At 41.8% G+C, this 17,318-nt stretch overlaps 1 protein-coding gene across 4 annotated transcripts in view; it reads right to left on the bottom strand.

The window, feature by feature from the left end:
• SSBP2 (single stranded DNA binding protein 2) overlaps window positions 1–17,318 on the bottom strand; it is a 596,076-nt gene that overhangs the window by 73,499 nt on the left and 505,259 nt on the right. For all 4 annotated transcript variants that reach the window (XM_029574010.1, XM_029574027.1, XM_029574019.1 and 1 more), the window contains 2 exons: window positions 16,175–16,210; window positions 12,648–12,702 (listed from right to left, as the gene is read on the bottom strand). In XM_029574010.1, coding sequence (XP_029429870.1) covers window positions 12,648–12,702; window positions 16,175–16,210 — 91 coding nt within the window. The remainder of the gene's footprint in view (window positions 1–12,647; window positions 12,703–16,174; window positions 16,211–17,318) is intronic.

Raw genomic sequence — 17,318 nt, 5'->3', positions numbered from 1 at the left:
TATTTTTGCATCAAATCTAGCCAAAATAATAAAAGCTTTTATGTCCGATGAAGTCACTTTATCTTGTGCTGCTCTTATGGTCAATCTTGTGCAGCCAAAATCACTTATCTTGTGCTGCTCTGTGCTGCTCTGTGGTTTGGCTGCACAAGATTGACCACAGAGCAGCACAAGATAAGTGATTTTGGCTGCACAAGATTGACCATAAGAGCAGCACAAGATAAGTGACTTCATCGGACATAAAAGCCTTTATTATTTTGGCCAGATTCGTTGCAAAAATATTAATTCTTTCAGCTTTTAAGAGCGGAAGTGGACATTTATCAATACAGAGATAAAAGAGATCCAGGTACCTAATGATTTATGAAGCCCAAAGGTATGGCTCACAGACACGATAGCTATATTTATTAATAGCATCGTATGAAGGTACATTCGGTCTTACATAGACATACCTAGCATAACAGGTGATATATTTATATGAACTGAATACCTGCATATTTATACAGCTCAGCAATTTTTCTGAACCAAGGCCTTCATTTTATCATAAGAACATAAGAACATGCCATACTGGGTCAGACCAAGGGTCCATCAAGCCCAGCATCCTGTTTCCAACAGTGGCCAATCCAGACCATAAGAACCTGGCAAGTACCCAAAAACTAAGTATATTCCATTTTTCACAGTTGTGAAATAAATGAGTTTGCAAAAGAGGATAAGGAGGAATAGAAGAAAATAAATTTTAACATCAATAGATTTTGCAGATATTTCTGCATAAACATACATGAAAATTAAATCTGCTGGACTTAAAGTACAGTAAAAATAGAAGGCAATTTGTTAGTGAGCAACCTCTACTTGGTTTAGCTTTCTTATGGGTGCCAAAAAAAATATCCACTGCAGCACAAGCATGGAGAAGTAGCCTAGTGGTTAGAGGTGCTGTGAACTAGGGAAGCCACAGTTCAAATTCCTACTGACACTCCTTGTCACCTTAGGCAAGTCACGTTTCTGTTCGCTGCCTCAGGTAAAACTGTTTATTAAAAGTGTCCTCCCATTCTGTGTCTATGGGAAAAGTGCTAAGTTACACAGGGCCTCCCTTTACTAAGCATTTTACCCATAGACACAAGGCCAGATTTTCAAAGGGGTACGTGCGTAAGATACGTGCGTACCCCCCAAAAACCTGGCCGAAGTACCCCCTGCGCGCGCCGAGCCTATGTTGAGTAGGCTTGGCGGCGCGTGCAACCCCCGGGACACGCATAAGTCCCGGGGCTTTCCTGGGGGGGGGGCGTGTCGGGGGGCTTGTCGCAGCAGCGCCTCATTTGGGGGCAGGGCCATGGGCCCACATATGATACCATTTCAATAGACAATCTTTCATTCTCTCTTATTAAACATATTAAGAGCCTAGGCATTATGATTGATTCTACCCTGTCTTTCAAACCTCAAATCAGATCGCTTGTTAAAATAGGATTCTTTAAACTTCGGCTGCTGGTAGGCCTACGTCACTTGTTATATGACAGATTTCTTGATGGCTGTCCGCGCTATTATTTTTCCGCACATTGACTACTGTAATGGGTTATACATTGGTTTACCGAAGTGTTTAACTCAATCACTACAACTTTTGTTAAATTCAGCCGCAAGACTGGTCTCTCATACAAAGCGTTTTGAAAAGATCTCGCCGATCTTATGCAGACTTAATTGGCTACCAGTGAATGAACGTATAGTGTTCAAGATAGGCATGTTAGTTTATAAGCTTCATGTGTCAGACTCTACTTTTTGGTTTAATGCTCTGTTACGAATCCATAATCCGGTTAGATGCTTGAGATCCTCACAACTTAACCTGCTAGAGATTCCCTCAGTCCGTCATGCACGATTATTTAGTACCAGGGAGACTTCTTTCTCTATTGCGGCACCCAATCAATGGAACCTTCTTCCTTTTGACCTCAGATCTCTGGAAGACGTTAAAAAGTTCAAAACGTCATTCAAGGAATATCTGCTTCATCGTGCGTTTAATGATTAATGAAGCGGTATGAATGTTCTCAATCTGCTTGTTAAAGTAAATATGATGACCCAATAATTGAGATTCCATTTTCAGAATTATGCTCTGATGTCTAATAACATTATCCTTTATGTACCATTAACATTTGGTATTTTGCTTTTTGGTTTCTGTGAAGCTAAAATTTATCGTCTGTATTTTATTTTTGCTTTTATTATGTATGAATTTTTGTATATCGCCTAGGCCTTCTAAGTGTTAGGCGATTAATAAATTTTAATAAATGAAAAAATTAAATGAAACGGGCGTGGTTCCGGCCTGGGGCTGTTTCGGGGGCATGGCCGAGGCCTCAGAAACGGCTCCCAGGCCTGGGAATCGCGCGCCGGCGGCCGGCCTGGCGCACGCAAGTTACCCCTGCTTCGGGCAGGCGTAACTTGTACAACAAGGGGAGGGGGGAGGGTTTAGATAAGGCTGGTGGGGGGTGGGTTAGGTAGGGGAAGGGAGGGGAAGGTGGGGGGAGGCGGAAGGAAAGTTCTCTCCGAGGCCGCTCCGATTTCGGAGCGGCCTCGGAGGGAACGGAGGCAGGCTGCGCGGCTCGGCGCGTGCAGGCTGCCGATTTTGGGCAGCTTTGCGCGCGCCGACCCGGATTTTAATGGATACAAGCGGCTACGCGCATATCTATTAAAATCCCGCATACTCTTGTTTCCGCCTGGTGCACGAACAAAAGTACCGTATTTCCACGCATATAACCCGCGGGTAATGTGCGTTTTTACCTACCCCGCATGCCTCCGCGGGGTATAAACGTGGGCGGGTTATCCAGAAAAAATTTTACATGAAAACGACTAACAGAATACCTAACCAAAGGGAGACGTACCAGTATATCGGTAAACAAGCATGAATCAACTTTATTGTTATTGTTTAACATTATTGTTTCAGATTCTTATCTTTGTTGTTCAGAATCTGCTGCATTATTTGTAATTTTTATTTATTAAAACAAAGTTATATGGTATTTTGTTACTTTATTACTTCACTACTTTTAATACAGATTGTGAATCTTATCACTTAGCGGAAGCCCTACGGGAAGTTAATAGTAATTACGTTATATAGCGCATTTATAGGTAAAGCGTTAGTGTACAGAATGTTTGTATGAAAATTGAACAAATGGCAATATTAAAATAAAAAGAAAACATTTAATTAGAAAACATTTTCATATTATAAACGCATTCAACTCCGAACAGTAGTAATAAACAAAGTCAAAATATGAATAATTTTTAAATAAATCTCCAGTTCTTATACATCAATATAAAAGAGCCCTAAATAAGCAACCTAAATTAAACTTTATAAAATACTTGTCCTATAACTAGCAATTAATTTAAAAGACTTTAATTGTCCTCTTCTTCACTAGCTGAAGAAAACCCCTCAAAGTCATCATCGCCTGAATCAAACAAAACATATAACGACGATTGGTTATAATGGGGCGATCGGTATGGCTTCGTCGTTGAATATAACGGTAATCGGGCGTTGCGGGTTATATGAGGAGGCGGGGTATATTAAAACTTTCTTACATAAATCTTGAAAACCTGCGGGTTATGTGTGTGGGCGGGTTATATACGTGGGCGGGTTATTGTCGTGGAAATACGGTACACGCGGGCGCAGATTTATAAAATCTACCCCACAGAATAGAAGAAAAGCTTAGTAAATCAGGCCCTTAGATCGCAAGCTCTCTGGGGATTGGGGAATATCTAGAGTACCTGAATGCAATCTACTTTTAAGTGTCATGAAAAGCAGAATATAAATTTAAAAAAAATTATTATTTAAATGGCCATGGAAAAGGAAGCAATAGCAGGAATCTGCACAAACCAAGGAGTGTACGTCTTAATATTTGCCTGAATGTAAAATCAACAAACCTGTACATCTAGAAATATTCAGCAGAATATGCTACTAACCTGAATGTGTTACTAATTAACCCTTGACAAGATAAAGATCAGAAGCGTTTTATTACTGGAACAATACCAATTGTAGAGATGGAATTATTTCAGAAATGTTAATTAATAAAAAATTCTTGCTATGGCGAAACTAAGATGTGATAGTATGGACAACGAAACAAACTACAAAATATAGCATCACTTTAGAGATGGCACTGAAAAACACCATAAGCCACTGAGCAACAAAAATTACTGGGAAACTTTACCTGGTTATTGTTAGCTAAATTGCACCTGATTAGATCTGCAGCTGAAAATTCACATTAATCTAGCTAAACACAATTTGTCCGGCTAAATTTAGGGTGACCACTTGCGTGACTAGAGCTATCTAGCTACATTTAGGGCCTCATTTTCTAAAGTATCGCAGGCCTGCAATACTTTAGAAAATCGAGCTAACGGGGGGGCGGGGGCCGAAGCGGGGGGGGCGGTCCGGCAGCGATCGCACCTCCGCGATGAGATCGCTGCCGTCATCGCGCCCAATAACTACACCATAGAAGGTGTAGTTATTGGGCGCGAAATAGCCAGCGAAAAGGGCCTTACCTTTCCGCTGTGCGCGCCGTCCTCGCGGAGTCAGCCCCGGTGACGCCCCCGACTCCTCCTCTTCCGGGCTGACTCCGCCCCGATTTCAGTAGCGCAGGCCTGCGCTACTTTCGCTAGCTATCGCATGCTTGCGCTAACAGCGCAAGCATGCGATACCTTTGGAAAATGAGGCCCTTTGTCAGCTAGCGCCGAAAATACGATCTGAAAGTCTAAATTGAAAACCCATCTGCAAAACTCCTTTAGAGATGTCCCTTTTCTGAACGGTTAAATCTGTGCACCCTGTGAATTTGGGTGGACACATTTGGTTGGTCAATGAGGGAGAAATTTTCATACTGAGAGATCTATTGGCTAACTTCCAAAGTTTGCCAGGTAAAGATTTTGAAAACTGACCTGCATGTTCCTAACAGGAGACGGCAGTCACTGAGGCATTTGGCCCTTTCTAGAAGGGAGGCGATTTCTAATAACCATTAACACAAACATGAGAAAAACGAGTGAAAGCCGAAGGAATTAAACAAAGGATCTTGCAAAAAATAAGGGTCACAAGAACTAGAAGATAGATAAACCGAATGTAAAGAAACTGAACATTTTCTTTACTAAGTAGTGAGGAAAAGTGTCATTATTAAGAATATGTATGATCATTCCATGTTTCTTTACGTCACCCACTTTTATTTATAAAGAGGTCGAGAGTTTATAAATCTTTCACACAGTGATGCACATACAATAGAGTCTTAAGCGTGTAAACAGCTGTTCTAACATTGACCTGGGCTGCGCATGCATAACCCAGTTTTGTGCGGATTTAAACGTGTGCTGAGGAGAGGGATTTCGGGGGGTGTGTGTGTGTGTGTGGTGGAACCTATTGTTTATGCAGGGCCGGCATTGGCGCTTATGTGCATACTTTAGATTAAAAAAAATATATATGCATGTGAGTGTGCTACGCATGATTTATGCCCTTTGAAAAAGAGATGTAATTTTAAGTGTGTGAAAGTGTGTGTGCACTTGGCCAATTATCTGGAATTTTCAAAGCGACGAGTAAGTTTGTTTTGAAAATACTCGTTAGAAGTCTGCGTGTACACACACAGACTTCACCACTATGGGAGATGTTTAAAATTTACTCTCCTCATGTTATAGACACTCACTATCATTTGTGAAATCAAATACAAAAGCACTAAAAAAATAAACTGTGTTCAATACAACTCAGGGCCCAAATCTGTCAGACAAAGGTAGTAATGGTGAGATGCCAAATTACACAAATTGCTATTCTGCCCATGATCCCTGAGATCAGCAGACAGTGTTCATGCTGGAATATTAATTAGGATAGAACAAGTGTTCTAGAACTGATCCCTCTGTGGTTAGACATTAGGGCAAAGGCCCATCTGAGATCAGTCCCCCGTCTGGGGAAATCCAGGGCCGGGAGGCAATGGCTTTGACCCTGGACTGCACTGCTAGAGAAAGGAGGACGGCCACCTACTGGAGAGAAATCCCTGCTAGACAAAAGAGAATGCCAATGCCTCAGAGGACGTGCTCAACCTTTAACTAGCATGGGATCTCACTTGGCTTGGTCAGAGCCATCAATGCAAAGGGGAAACATGGGAGAAAATGTACAGAAAAATAAACTAAAAACCGATGAGCACACCAGACTGGAATACCAGCAATACAGAGTCTGGCCAGAAATGGTTCACACTACCATATCTTACAGTACAATGACAGTGACATCTCAGAGATCATTGGAAAATACAAGTGAAGGCAGGACACCATCTGATTTCCAATCCTGCCATCACAAAGCTGGCACTGTAATCTGATGTAGGCTCCCTGAGAAAGTAACAGAACCTACATGACATCACGACAGGCAAGGTCCTCACCTTCTGCACATTATCATTTATACATTGCATAGCTAGGAGTAGTATGGTACGTCTGTGTTGGGGTGCATGCAACCATCAAGAGGAATGCTAGCTTGGAAGGACATGTGCGCATTGTGGGAAAGGCACCAGGTAGCACAGGTGCTTTACCCAAGGTTGTAAGGGAAGGCGTACTACTAGAGCAGTCTGTTGCCTGCAGTATGGTTGGCAAGTATCTTAAATTTTCGGGACAGGTAAATCATGTCCTGGTTTGGAACCCATTACATGCTGGGATTCCATCTGATTTCCCTATAGCTTTACCCAGCAAAACTGGGTAAAGAAGAGGATGTTGGGGAGGTACCCGTAATGGAGAAGGTTTTCATGGGTAATGATTCAGATGGACTGAATCAAATCACGGTGAACCTAGAAGATGTGGTAGGCCTGATTGACAAACTGAAGAGTAGTAAATCACCTGGACCGGATGGTATACACCCCAGAGTTCTGAAGGAACTAAAAAATGAAATTTCAGACCTATTAGTAAAAATTTGTAACCTATCATTAAAATCATCCATTGTACCTGAAGACTGAAGGATAGCAAATGTAACCCCAATATTTAAAAAGGGCTCCAGGGGCGATCCGGGAAACTACAGACCGGTTAGCCTGACTTCAGTGCCAGGAAAAATAGTGGAAAGTGTTCTAAACATCAAAATCACAGAACATATAGAAAGACATGGTTTAATGGAACAAAGTCAGCATGACTTTACCCAAGGCAAGTCTTGCCTCACAAATCTGCTTCACTTTTTTGAAGGAGTTAATAAACATGTGGATAAAGGTGAACCGGTAGATGTAGTATACTTGGATTTTCAGAAGGTGTTTGACAAAGTTCCTCATGAGAGGCTTCTAGGAAAAGTAAAAAGTCATGGGATAGGTGGTGATGTCCTTTCGTGGATTGCAAACTGGCTAAAAGACAGGAAACAGAGTTGGATTAAATGGTCAATTTTCTCAGTGGAAGGGAGTGGACAGTGAAGTGCCTCAGGGATCTGTATTGGTACCCTTACTTTTCAATATATTTATAAATGATCTGGAAAGAAATACAACGAGTGAGATAATCAAATTTGCAGATGACACAAAATTGTTCAGAGTAGTTAAATCACAAGCAGATTGTGATAAATTGCAGGAAGACCTTGTGAGACTGGAAAACTGGGCATCCAAATGGCAGATGAGATTTAATGTGGATAAGTGCAAGGTGATGCATATAGGGAAATGCTATAATTACACAATGTTGGGTTCCATATTAGGTGCTACAACCCAAGAAAGAGATCTAGGCTTCATAGTGGATAACACATTGAAATCGTCGGTTCAGTGTGCTGCGGCAGTCAAAAAAGCAAACAGAATGTTGGGAATTATTAGAAAGGGAAAGGTGAATAAAACGGAAAATGTCATAATGCCTCTGTATCGCTCCATGGTGAGACCGCACCTTGAATACTGTGTACAATTCTGGTCGCCGCATCTCAAAAAAGATATAATTGCGATGGAGAAGGTACAGAGAAGGGCTACCAAAATGATAAGGGGAATGGAACAGCTCCCCTATGAGGAAAGACTAAAGAGGTTAGGACTTTTCAACTTGGAGAAGAGACGGCTGAGGGGGGATATGATAGAGATGTATAAAATTATGAGAGGTCTAGAACGGGTAGATGTGAATCGGTTATTTACTCTTTCGGATAATAGAAAGACTAGGGGGCACTCCATGAAGTTAGCATGGGGCACATTTAAAACTAATCGGAGAAAGTTCTTTTTTACTCAACGCACAATTAAACTCTGGAATTTGTTGCCAGAGGATGTGGTTAGTGCAGTTAGTATAGCTCTGTTTAAAAAAGGATTGGATAAGTTCTTGGAGGAGAAGTCCATTACCTGCTATTAAGTTCATTTAGAGAATAGCCACTGCCATTAGCAATGGTAACATGGAATAGACTTAGTTTTGGGGTACTTGCCAGGTTCTTATGGCCTGGATTGGCCACTGTTGGAAACAGGATGCTGGGCTTGATGGACCCTTGGTCTGACCCAGTATGGAATTTTCTTATGTTCTTAACCAAGAGTATCAATACCTGCATGCATGGGAGTAATTGTTACACACCGACCTACACAGAGAAGCAGTGAGAGAAAGAAAGATGATAGCGAGGAGCATAGCAGCTAACAGTCTAGTGGCCTCCCTTCCCTGGAAGGGGATATGGTAGGTGAGGCCTATCAGGCAAAGTAGCGTTGTATAAGGTTTTGGCGAAGCTGACTGCCACTCAGCGTGCTGTGCTGGGTTGGTGCGAGGACACATGGGGGATACGGGGGGAGATCTGGATGTATCTCCATTCGTAGTCCATGGCATAGAGCGACATTATGGAAGACACAGCAGAGCAGCACTATATCTCCAACTTTGGGTGGGGCATACATTAAAGCTCCACCCGTCTTGTCCAAACAGCGAAAGCGACTTTTGAGAACTCCAAAGATGCATTCGATGACACAGCAGGTAGCAAATAAGGTCTCATTATACCTCGTCTCTGCTGGCGTGTTGGGAATGGCAACAGGGGCGAGAAGCAAAGTACTCAAAATCTCCTGCAGCAATGACAGATTCAAGCCATCAATCATAGCACTGTCACTTCCAGATCTGGCTGCCAAACCACAGCATCCCTGAGCCTTAAAGGGCGATTTGCCTAGCATAAGTGCATATCACATTGTTCTGGACCAGTATATGTGCAGGATAGCAGTAGCCCAAAGTAGCTCAGCTTTTCAGGACTACTAAATTGCATCTGGGTGACAGGCCCTCAGAATCCAGCTAAGGTGTAGCAGGATGCCAACCTTAAGGCAATACTTAAGAGCTGGCACACCTGTGTCAGCTGCAAAAACAGTACATCATGATGTGATTGTGGATGTCCCTGCCGGCTATGCAGTATGTCCTCCACAGAAACCAATTTTTATGGCTCGACACAGGAAATATGCTACGCCAACAACATACACAGGACACTGCTTCTGGTTGAGGTGTGTGAGGGTCAAGACAAACTGTGGGCGACAATATAGATGACGGCTCACTAACTTGGCCACACGTGATCGTGTAGTACCAGCAGTGTGTATACTTCAAGCTTGTCATTAGCCAGTGAGATTTTATTAGCTCCCAATGGGAGAATAGGAATAGGGCCATTCTGAAAAGGAACACTTTGAAAGTGTATAGTGCCAGCTCACACACCATCGCAAGATTTGCAGGCCTCTGCAGTATGTGGTGGAAAAGCCCAGGGCCAATGGCCTGCAGATGTAACTGTACAAGCTACTTGTCACAGCATCAATGCTTTTCTCTCCTACCCAGCTACCCCCCCATTTCTGTTCCGTTTGGCAGAAAAACACATAGCCAGAGATGGAATATAGAAAGAAGCGACTCTCTTACCTACAAGCCAACCGTCACCATACAGGCCATCCTCAAAATTTTCACACAGGCCCGATTTCCTAAGTATAAAGGAATCATGCGTGGCTCCTGGGTACTTGGATGCACATTCAAGCGTCACAGACCACTTGTATGCTGATGGAGTGGAAGAGCTTTCTGTTGCGGTACATCTCCTCTCTGTCATTGGGTGGAATGATGGCCACGTGAGTGCAGTCGATAGCTCCCAAAACATTGGGAAAGTTTGTGAAGGCATAAAAGCCTCTCTTCAAGTCCATCAAGTCCTGCCTGCCCCGAGGAAATGCTATGTAGCAATTAATACAGTCAGAGACTTCTGTAATGATCCAGTCCAGACAGCGGGAAAAAATGGTTTGGGACATTCCCCCCACTATCCCTATTATCGTTTGGAAGAAGCCGCTTTGCATGAAATGCAGGGTGGCCAACACTTTGGTGAGGCCAGGCACAGTTTGAGACCTAGCAGTGACCAGATCCAAATCACCTCGGATTTCTTCATATAATTCCAGGATAGCCTGAGAGCTGAGGCAATACCTGCAAACCAAGTAGTCCTCTGGCATGCCCAGCAAGGATGTTCATAGAAACATAGAAATGGCAGAAGAAGACCAAACGGCCCATCCAGTCTGCCCAGCAAGCTTTCACACTTATTTTTTTTCTCATACTTATCTGTTACTCTTGGCCCTTAGTAACTTTTTGGTTATAATTCACTTCCACCCCCCCCCCCCCCCCATTGCTGTAGAGAGTAGTGCTGGAGTTGCATCTAAGTGAAGTATCTAGCTTAATTGGTTAGAGGTAGTAACTGCCGCAATAAGCAAGCTACTCCCACACTTATTTGTTTACCTAGCCAGTGCAATTCAGTTCTTGTTGGTTTTCTGAGTATAATTCCACTTTACTTCATTCCCCCCTGCCGTTGAAGCAGTGAGCTGCACTGGATATGTATTCCAAGTGAAGTATCATGCTTAATTGATTCAGGGTAGTAACTGCCGTAACAAGCAAGCTACACCCATGCTTATTTGTTTACCCAGACTATGTAATTCAGTCCTTGTTGGTTGTTGACTGAATATAAATCATCTTTTTTTCATTCCCCCTGCCGCTGAAGCAGTGAGCTATGCTGGATATGCAGTGAAAGTGAAGTATCAGGCATTATTTGGTTTGGGGTAGTAACCGCCGTAACAAGCAAGCTACTCCCCTCTTTTTTGTGAATGCAAATCCTATTTTACATATTTCCTCTTGCCGTTGAAGCATAGAGCAATGTTGGAGTCGCATTAACCGTGTGTATGTTTATTGAATAAAGGTATTATCTCCAGGTAGTAGCCGTCATTCCCGCAAGCCACCCCCATTTTCGTGGAGGAAAGATGCGCTCCCTGTATCTTCTCTGCCGTGGCTGCCTGTTTGCAGTGCAGGGACTTCCCTAGGAGGGCTTGGAACAGCCCTTACCTGTTCTTGATGTTGTTGTTGTTCTGCTTGTTGTTGTTTGCGGCGAGCCTCCTGAAGCTTCCAGTATCCCCCAACAATTAAACCTCCCGAAGCATCAATTAAGCCTCCCGAAGCATCCAGTATCCCCCAACAATTAAACTTGCCACAAACATTATGGCTTTAGGAAACTAGACCAGGTCGAAAGAGGTGTTTGTATTGGGCCTGGAAGGCCTGCTAGGTGTGTCTGTTATCATTCCTCTTTTTATCACATGCTAATTGCTGCGATAATACCCGCGTCCATGATATCACCCACGATAAATACTTTTTCAACTGTACCGCAAAAAAAAAAAAAAGGTGTAGTTATTTCTGGCATAAAATCCCGTGATAGTGTGCATTACTCTATCGCTGTGCTAGCAGACCCTCATTTCCATTTCCTCTGCCCAAACTCCTCCCACTCGAATACTAATTTTAATTTGCATACTCATTTTGTGATGCAGTATTTATCGCGCTCATTAGACCATTATCGCGCGTATTAGGGCCCTAATAATCACTATAAAGTCCTAAGGCGAAATGATAAATGACCCCGTTAGCTGGATATGACTAATCCGGCTAAGTTATGTTGTATATTTAGCAGCTCAGAAAGCCGCTGAATATACGTGTATAAGTGCATACTTAGCTGGATAAGTTTATGTCTAAGTTTAGATGCCCCTGCTGTTTGGGGCATCTAAACTTAGACATACACTTATGCATCTAACTCCGAATATCGGTAGTTAGCCAATTTGCTCCTCCCCTATCCGCACAGTACATGCCTACCTTTTGTGCTTGTAACTTCTGGCCGTATAAGGGACTTATACGGCTAAGCAGTGGACGCTGATCATAGGTGCATATTCAACAGCTGCTTATCTGGCTAAATAGTGCTGAATACGCTTTGAATATTGGGCCCAACATAATTATAGCATATTTCCTCCTCTCAGTGAGGCATAATTTAATAGTGATCAGGGTTTTTATACCTTCAAAATCCCCCAAAAATGAATATTTTTTATTATTACCCACAACTCACCAGGTTTCAGCATTACTCAGTTTGTCTGAAGGATGTGTTTAATTAACTGGACAACCAAAGAACCTCAAAGAAAGGATCCAATGCATGCACGTGGGTATCACAATTAACTTGAACAAAGTAACTTGTACTTATGTTACAGATGGTTGAAGCATGGATGATTGATGCTATTGCTCACAAGTTTCAAACTTATGCCAATTCAATCCCTTTGTGTGCATGACCACCAAAATGCCAAAAAAAACCCCCAAAATAAACAATCAGTCAAGAACATGATCTCCAGGAATCATGAAGAAAAGATGACACATACTGTTTGAATACTACTGGGAAACAATACATAAGGAAAGCCATACATCAGCCTCTGGTGATGTGTTTTATAGAACTTAAATACAACAAATTCTTTTCAGACCTGCTGGACTGGGCATGATTGGAGTTCCTGGTGGTCCACCACTTCCAGGAGGCCCCTGAAAGGGAAATGAATAAAATACTCAGTTTTGAAAAAAATAGAAGAAAAAACTAAGACTATCGCAGCTACACTGCAGATCTGATATAACATGAGATCGCTTATAATGTGGTCAAAGATTGGCTCCCAATTTCAAATCTGATAGATCACCACTTAGCTGGATAAGTCCGTATTTATTCGCCTAAGTGGCACTGAATAGAAACGCAATATAACATGGGCTCACTTCAAATGCAGACCAAATTTTTGGAGCCCACTGCCTGCGTCATATTAGGTCTATGGTGTCTTTGTATGTCAAGAAAAAACACGTGGGGCTTTTGTTTTCTTTGTTTTGACCCTGCAGTTTCTTCCTGCACCTTTGGGCTTTCAGCTCAACTGGAGCCAAAGTTGGGATTAACGAGTGCCTGATTTACTAGGACATTTCTCCCGAGTCTATGGGGAAAAAAAGGTTAGTTAATCGGGCTCTTATATAACATTACACCGAGTGTTTTATCTACAGTTTTGATCTGGTGCCAGGCACCTTCATTTGCAACCATCCAGGGATTTATATCCTCTCCCAGCTTATTTTTAGTCTACTCATTACAGTGACGGTCCTTAGCTGGAGTACAAGGTGCTCCGGATGAATGTACATGCACGCATTTGCACCTGCTCTGGAAGAGGTGTAGATGGGTGCACATAAGTCCAGCAGGGTTTCCAGGCACAGCCCTAATTTTCACAGCAGACTCACGCATGTTAAGTCCATTTTGAAAATTACTGCTCAAGTCTATGAGCACTTTCTATTCACAGACTTTAGGCCTGTTAGAAAATTGGGCTCCATGCACAGAAATCTACATGAGCATATTTATTCCTGCTCAGGAGCAGTACGTCGGCACTGGTTCCACACACACCTGGGAATGTTAAAAAAATTCAGTCTCAAGTCTGCATGTAGTTTGTTCACGTAGGGGCCAATATCCAGCTAACTTTAGGACAGTCCTATGGCACGACCAGAATCAGCCTCATAAGTTATACGGCTACTCTGATTATCGGAGTTATCCACATAACTTTTGCAGCTAACTCTGCTCCTCCCAAAAACACCTCATGCCTGGCCCCCGGAATGCCCCCGACTTATGCAGTACTCCGTTCAATATTGCCAGTTAGCCATATAGACGGATAGCCTTTCTTCACAGGGGAATTGTTCCATCCCCTTTATCATCTTGGTCACCCTTCTCTGTAACTTTTCTAATTCTGCTATATCTTTCAGTTATCCGTCTAAATGGCTTTTGAATATCGACCTTGTAAACATTTGTCCTACACAGGCTGCTGAAAATTCCCCTCCCCATGGGCAATGCACTTTTTGCATGCACACGCACTAATAAAGAGCATGTCAACTTGAAAAGGTTTAGTGTGTATGCTGACATTCTCCATGCTAATCAGGCCAAATTAAAAGGGCAGATTAGCATGTGGGAGTTCATTCCCCTACCCCCAAGAAACAAGGGGCGCTCTTGAAGGCTTTTCTCCCATTCTGTGTCTATGGAGAAAATCCACTTAATCAGGTGACTAGTCTCTATTTTAAAATTTTATGAAAAGCAAGGGGAAAACCAGCAAATGGCACCCCACCCCCGCCTTCTCAACAAAACAGATATTCAAGGCACCACCAAAACTGCAAATAAAAAGATTAGGATATTAGAACATAAGAACATAAGGCTTGCCATACTGGGTCAGACCAAAGGTCTATCAAGCCCAGCATCCTGTTTCCTACAGTGGCCAAGCCAGGTCACAAGTACCTGGCAGGATCCCAAGGGATAGATAGATACCAAGCTGCTTATGATTTCTGCAACTTTACTTCAATAATTGTTAATGGACTTTTCTTCCAGGGACTTGTCCAAACCATTTTTAAACACAGCTATACTAATAGCTTTCACCACATCCTCTGGCAATGAATTCCAGAGCTTAATTATGCATTGAGTAAAAAAATATTTTCTCTTATTAGTTTTAAATGTATTATCTAGTAACTTAATTGTGTGTCCCCTGATCTTTGTACTTTTTGAAAGTGTAAACAACTGATTAATGTTTACTTGTTCCATTCCACTCATTATTTTGTAGACCCTCTCAGCCATCTGTTCTCCAAGCTGGAGTCCATCCTCTTTATCATCTTGGTCACCCTTCTCTGTAACTTTTCTAATTCTGCTATATCTTTCTTGAGTTGTGGGGCCAGAACTGAACACAGTACTCAAGATGAGGTCGCACTATGGAGCATTATGATATTCTATGTTTTATTCTCCGTTCCTTTCCTAATAGTCCCTAGCATTCTATTTGCTTTCTTGGCTGCTGCTGCACACTGAGGAGAAGATTTCAATGTATTTTCAACAATGACACCTAGATCCTTTTCCTGAGGGATGACTCCTAATGTGGAACCTTGCATTTTGTAGTTATTTTGGGTTACTCGTCCCTAAACGCATCACTTTGCACTTGTCTACATAAAATTTCATTTGCATGCCCAGTCTCCCAGTTTTGCAATGTCCTCTTTCAATTTCGCACAATCCTCTTGTTATTTGACAACTTTGAATAATTTTGTGTCATCGGCAAATTTGATCACCTCACCTGTTGTTCCCATTTCCAGGTCATTTATAAATATATTAAAAAGTATTGGTACCAGAACAGATCCCTGGGGCACTCCATTCTTCATCTTTTTCCATTGGGAAAATTTACCATTTAGCCCTACTCTCTTTTTTCTATCTTTTAACTAGTTGGCAATCCACAATAGGACACTGCCACCGATCCCATTACTTTCTAGTTTCCTAAGAAGTCTCTCATGAAGGACTTTGTCAAATGCTTTCTGGAAATCCAGATACACTATATCAACTGGCTCACCTTTATCCACATGTTTATTCATGCCTTCAAACAATGTAGCAGATTGATAAGCAAGACTTTCCTTGGCTAAATCCATGTTGGCTTTGTCCCATTAAACTATGCTTATCTATATGTTCAGCAATTTAATTTCTTAGTTCTTTCAGCAGTCTGGGATGTATATTAAGCCCCATCTTTTCAAATTGTTCTCTTTCCCCCAGCCCTGAGGGATTCCTTTTTGTAATTAAAAAAAAAAAAAAAGGAAAAAAGGAAAATCTGAATTGTTTTTTTCCCAATACTTGGAATGCCTTTTCTTTGCTGAGTTTCTCCAAAATGTTTTGACATGCACCTGTTGTACCTGTGCCATTAGAAGCAATGACTGCAGAAAGGCAGTGCAAGCTGGTTTACAGCAGCATACGCCAGAGCTAAGCACAGTACTCAGGACAGTTTTGGCCAGGCTGATAACTGCGGTGCTAATGAATATCAGCATATGCACTTCTAAATGGAAGACAGCTAAGCTAAGTGAAAATCATATGTTCATTCTTTAGCCAGTACTCAGGGGCTTCCCTTAACATCTGGACAACTATTTTCTTGGCTATATAAAATGCAACATAAGTTTTAATAAGCAAACAAAACCAAAAGGTACTTACTCCATAATTCCCTGGAGATGCTGAAGAGTAGGGTATCTGAAATACAGTGCAAAAGAAAGCATTGAGTTTGCATTGGAATTGTACAGAACACGTATTGATTTCTTTCTTGTCAGGCACTTTTCTGGCAGAGGCATGTTGATAAACCCACTAGATGATGAAGTCTGGCGGGAGATAACAGCCCAGCTATGGCAGAACACTGATTATCATCTCACTTTATATTGATAGGTATGCATAGAACCTTGGTCAGAGCTATGGCTACTGAAGAAAAAATATTTAAACTGAAGGGCTCTGGTGAGTCAATATTCTCAAGCAGCAATATAACTTTTGTGATAAAGCAGTCTTAGCTACTTCATGAAAATAGGTAAGTACATCATATAATTGCCCAAAATATAACAGTAATGAGCAACTTTTTACTGAGTTAAAGTAAATGCCTACAGCATTAGCCTACCAGTGGCAAGCAATAATTTTAGTCATTCAGAATTATTCATCTCCTCCAGTCTTAGGGAATTAATAGAAAACTACTATCTATGCAGACTAGAAATGGATCTGTCTAGTAAGGCAAAAGTGATCTAACCTTGCAACTTAACATGTTTCAAGCAGGGTATGTACTCTGCAGAAGGCAGGGAGAGTGGGTAGATGAGATGGGCCTTGGGCTTATCTATATTCCATGGGTTGCATTTTCAGTGGGATCTTACTGCCTAAGGACGAAATGGCTAGATCCTATGGGCGTGTGATACCAAAACATCGATTGAGAAAGATCAGGACGTCTGATGTTACAACATTGGTTGAGAAATATTGGGGTGATTGGTACAACAAACAGTGCTTTGTAAAGAATTGAGTATCAGCTGTTCAACAATTGTTATAAAATTATCATAACATACGAATATATGACAATATAAAGGATAAGAGGTTACTTGTATGGGGTATATGGTTTTAAGTGGATGAATGAATGAGTGTGATTGTGTGATATTAGGGGGTTAGGGTTGGGATAACATGATGATTATGAGCTAGGACTTGTCCGGACTGGGTGTATTCAACATTGTGATTTAACATTGAAATCATTAGAATACATATTGTGACAAGTTATATGAATGTTGAGGGGTAATTATATTGATGTATGTACTGTTGAATATCATGTTATTAG

This window comes from Rhinatrema bivittatum, chromosome 1 (genome assembly GCF_901001135.1).
Source record: "Rhinatrema bivittatum chromosome 1, aRhiBiv1.1, whole genome shotgun sequence".
Taxonomy (NCBI): Eukaryota; Metazoa; Chordata; class Amphibia; order Gymnophiona; family Rhinatrematidae; genus Rhinatrema; species Rhinatrema bivittatum.
The sequence above is the reverse complement of the archived record's forward strand: the minus strand, read 5'-3'. Positions and strand labels throughout refer to the sequence as shown.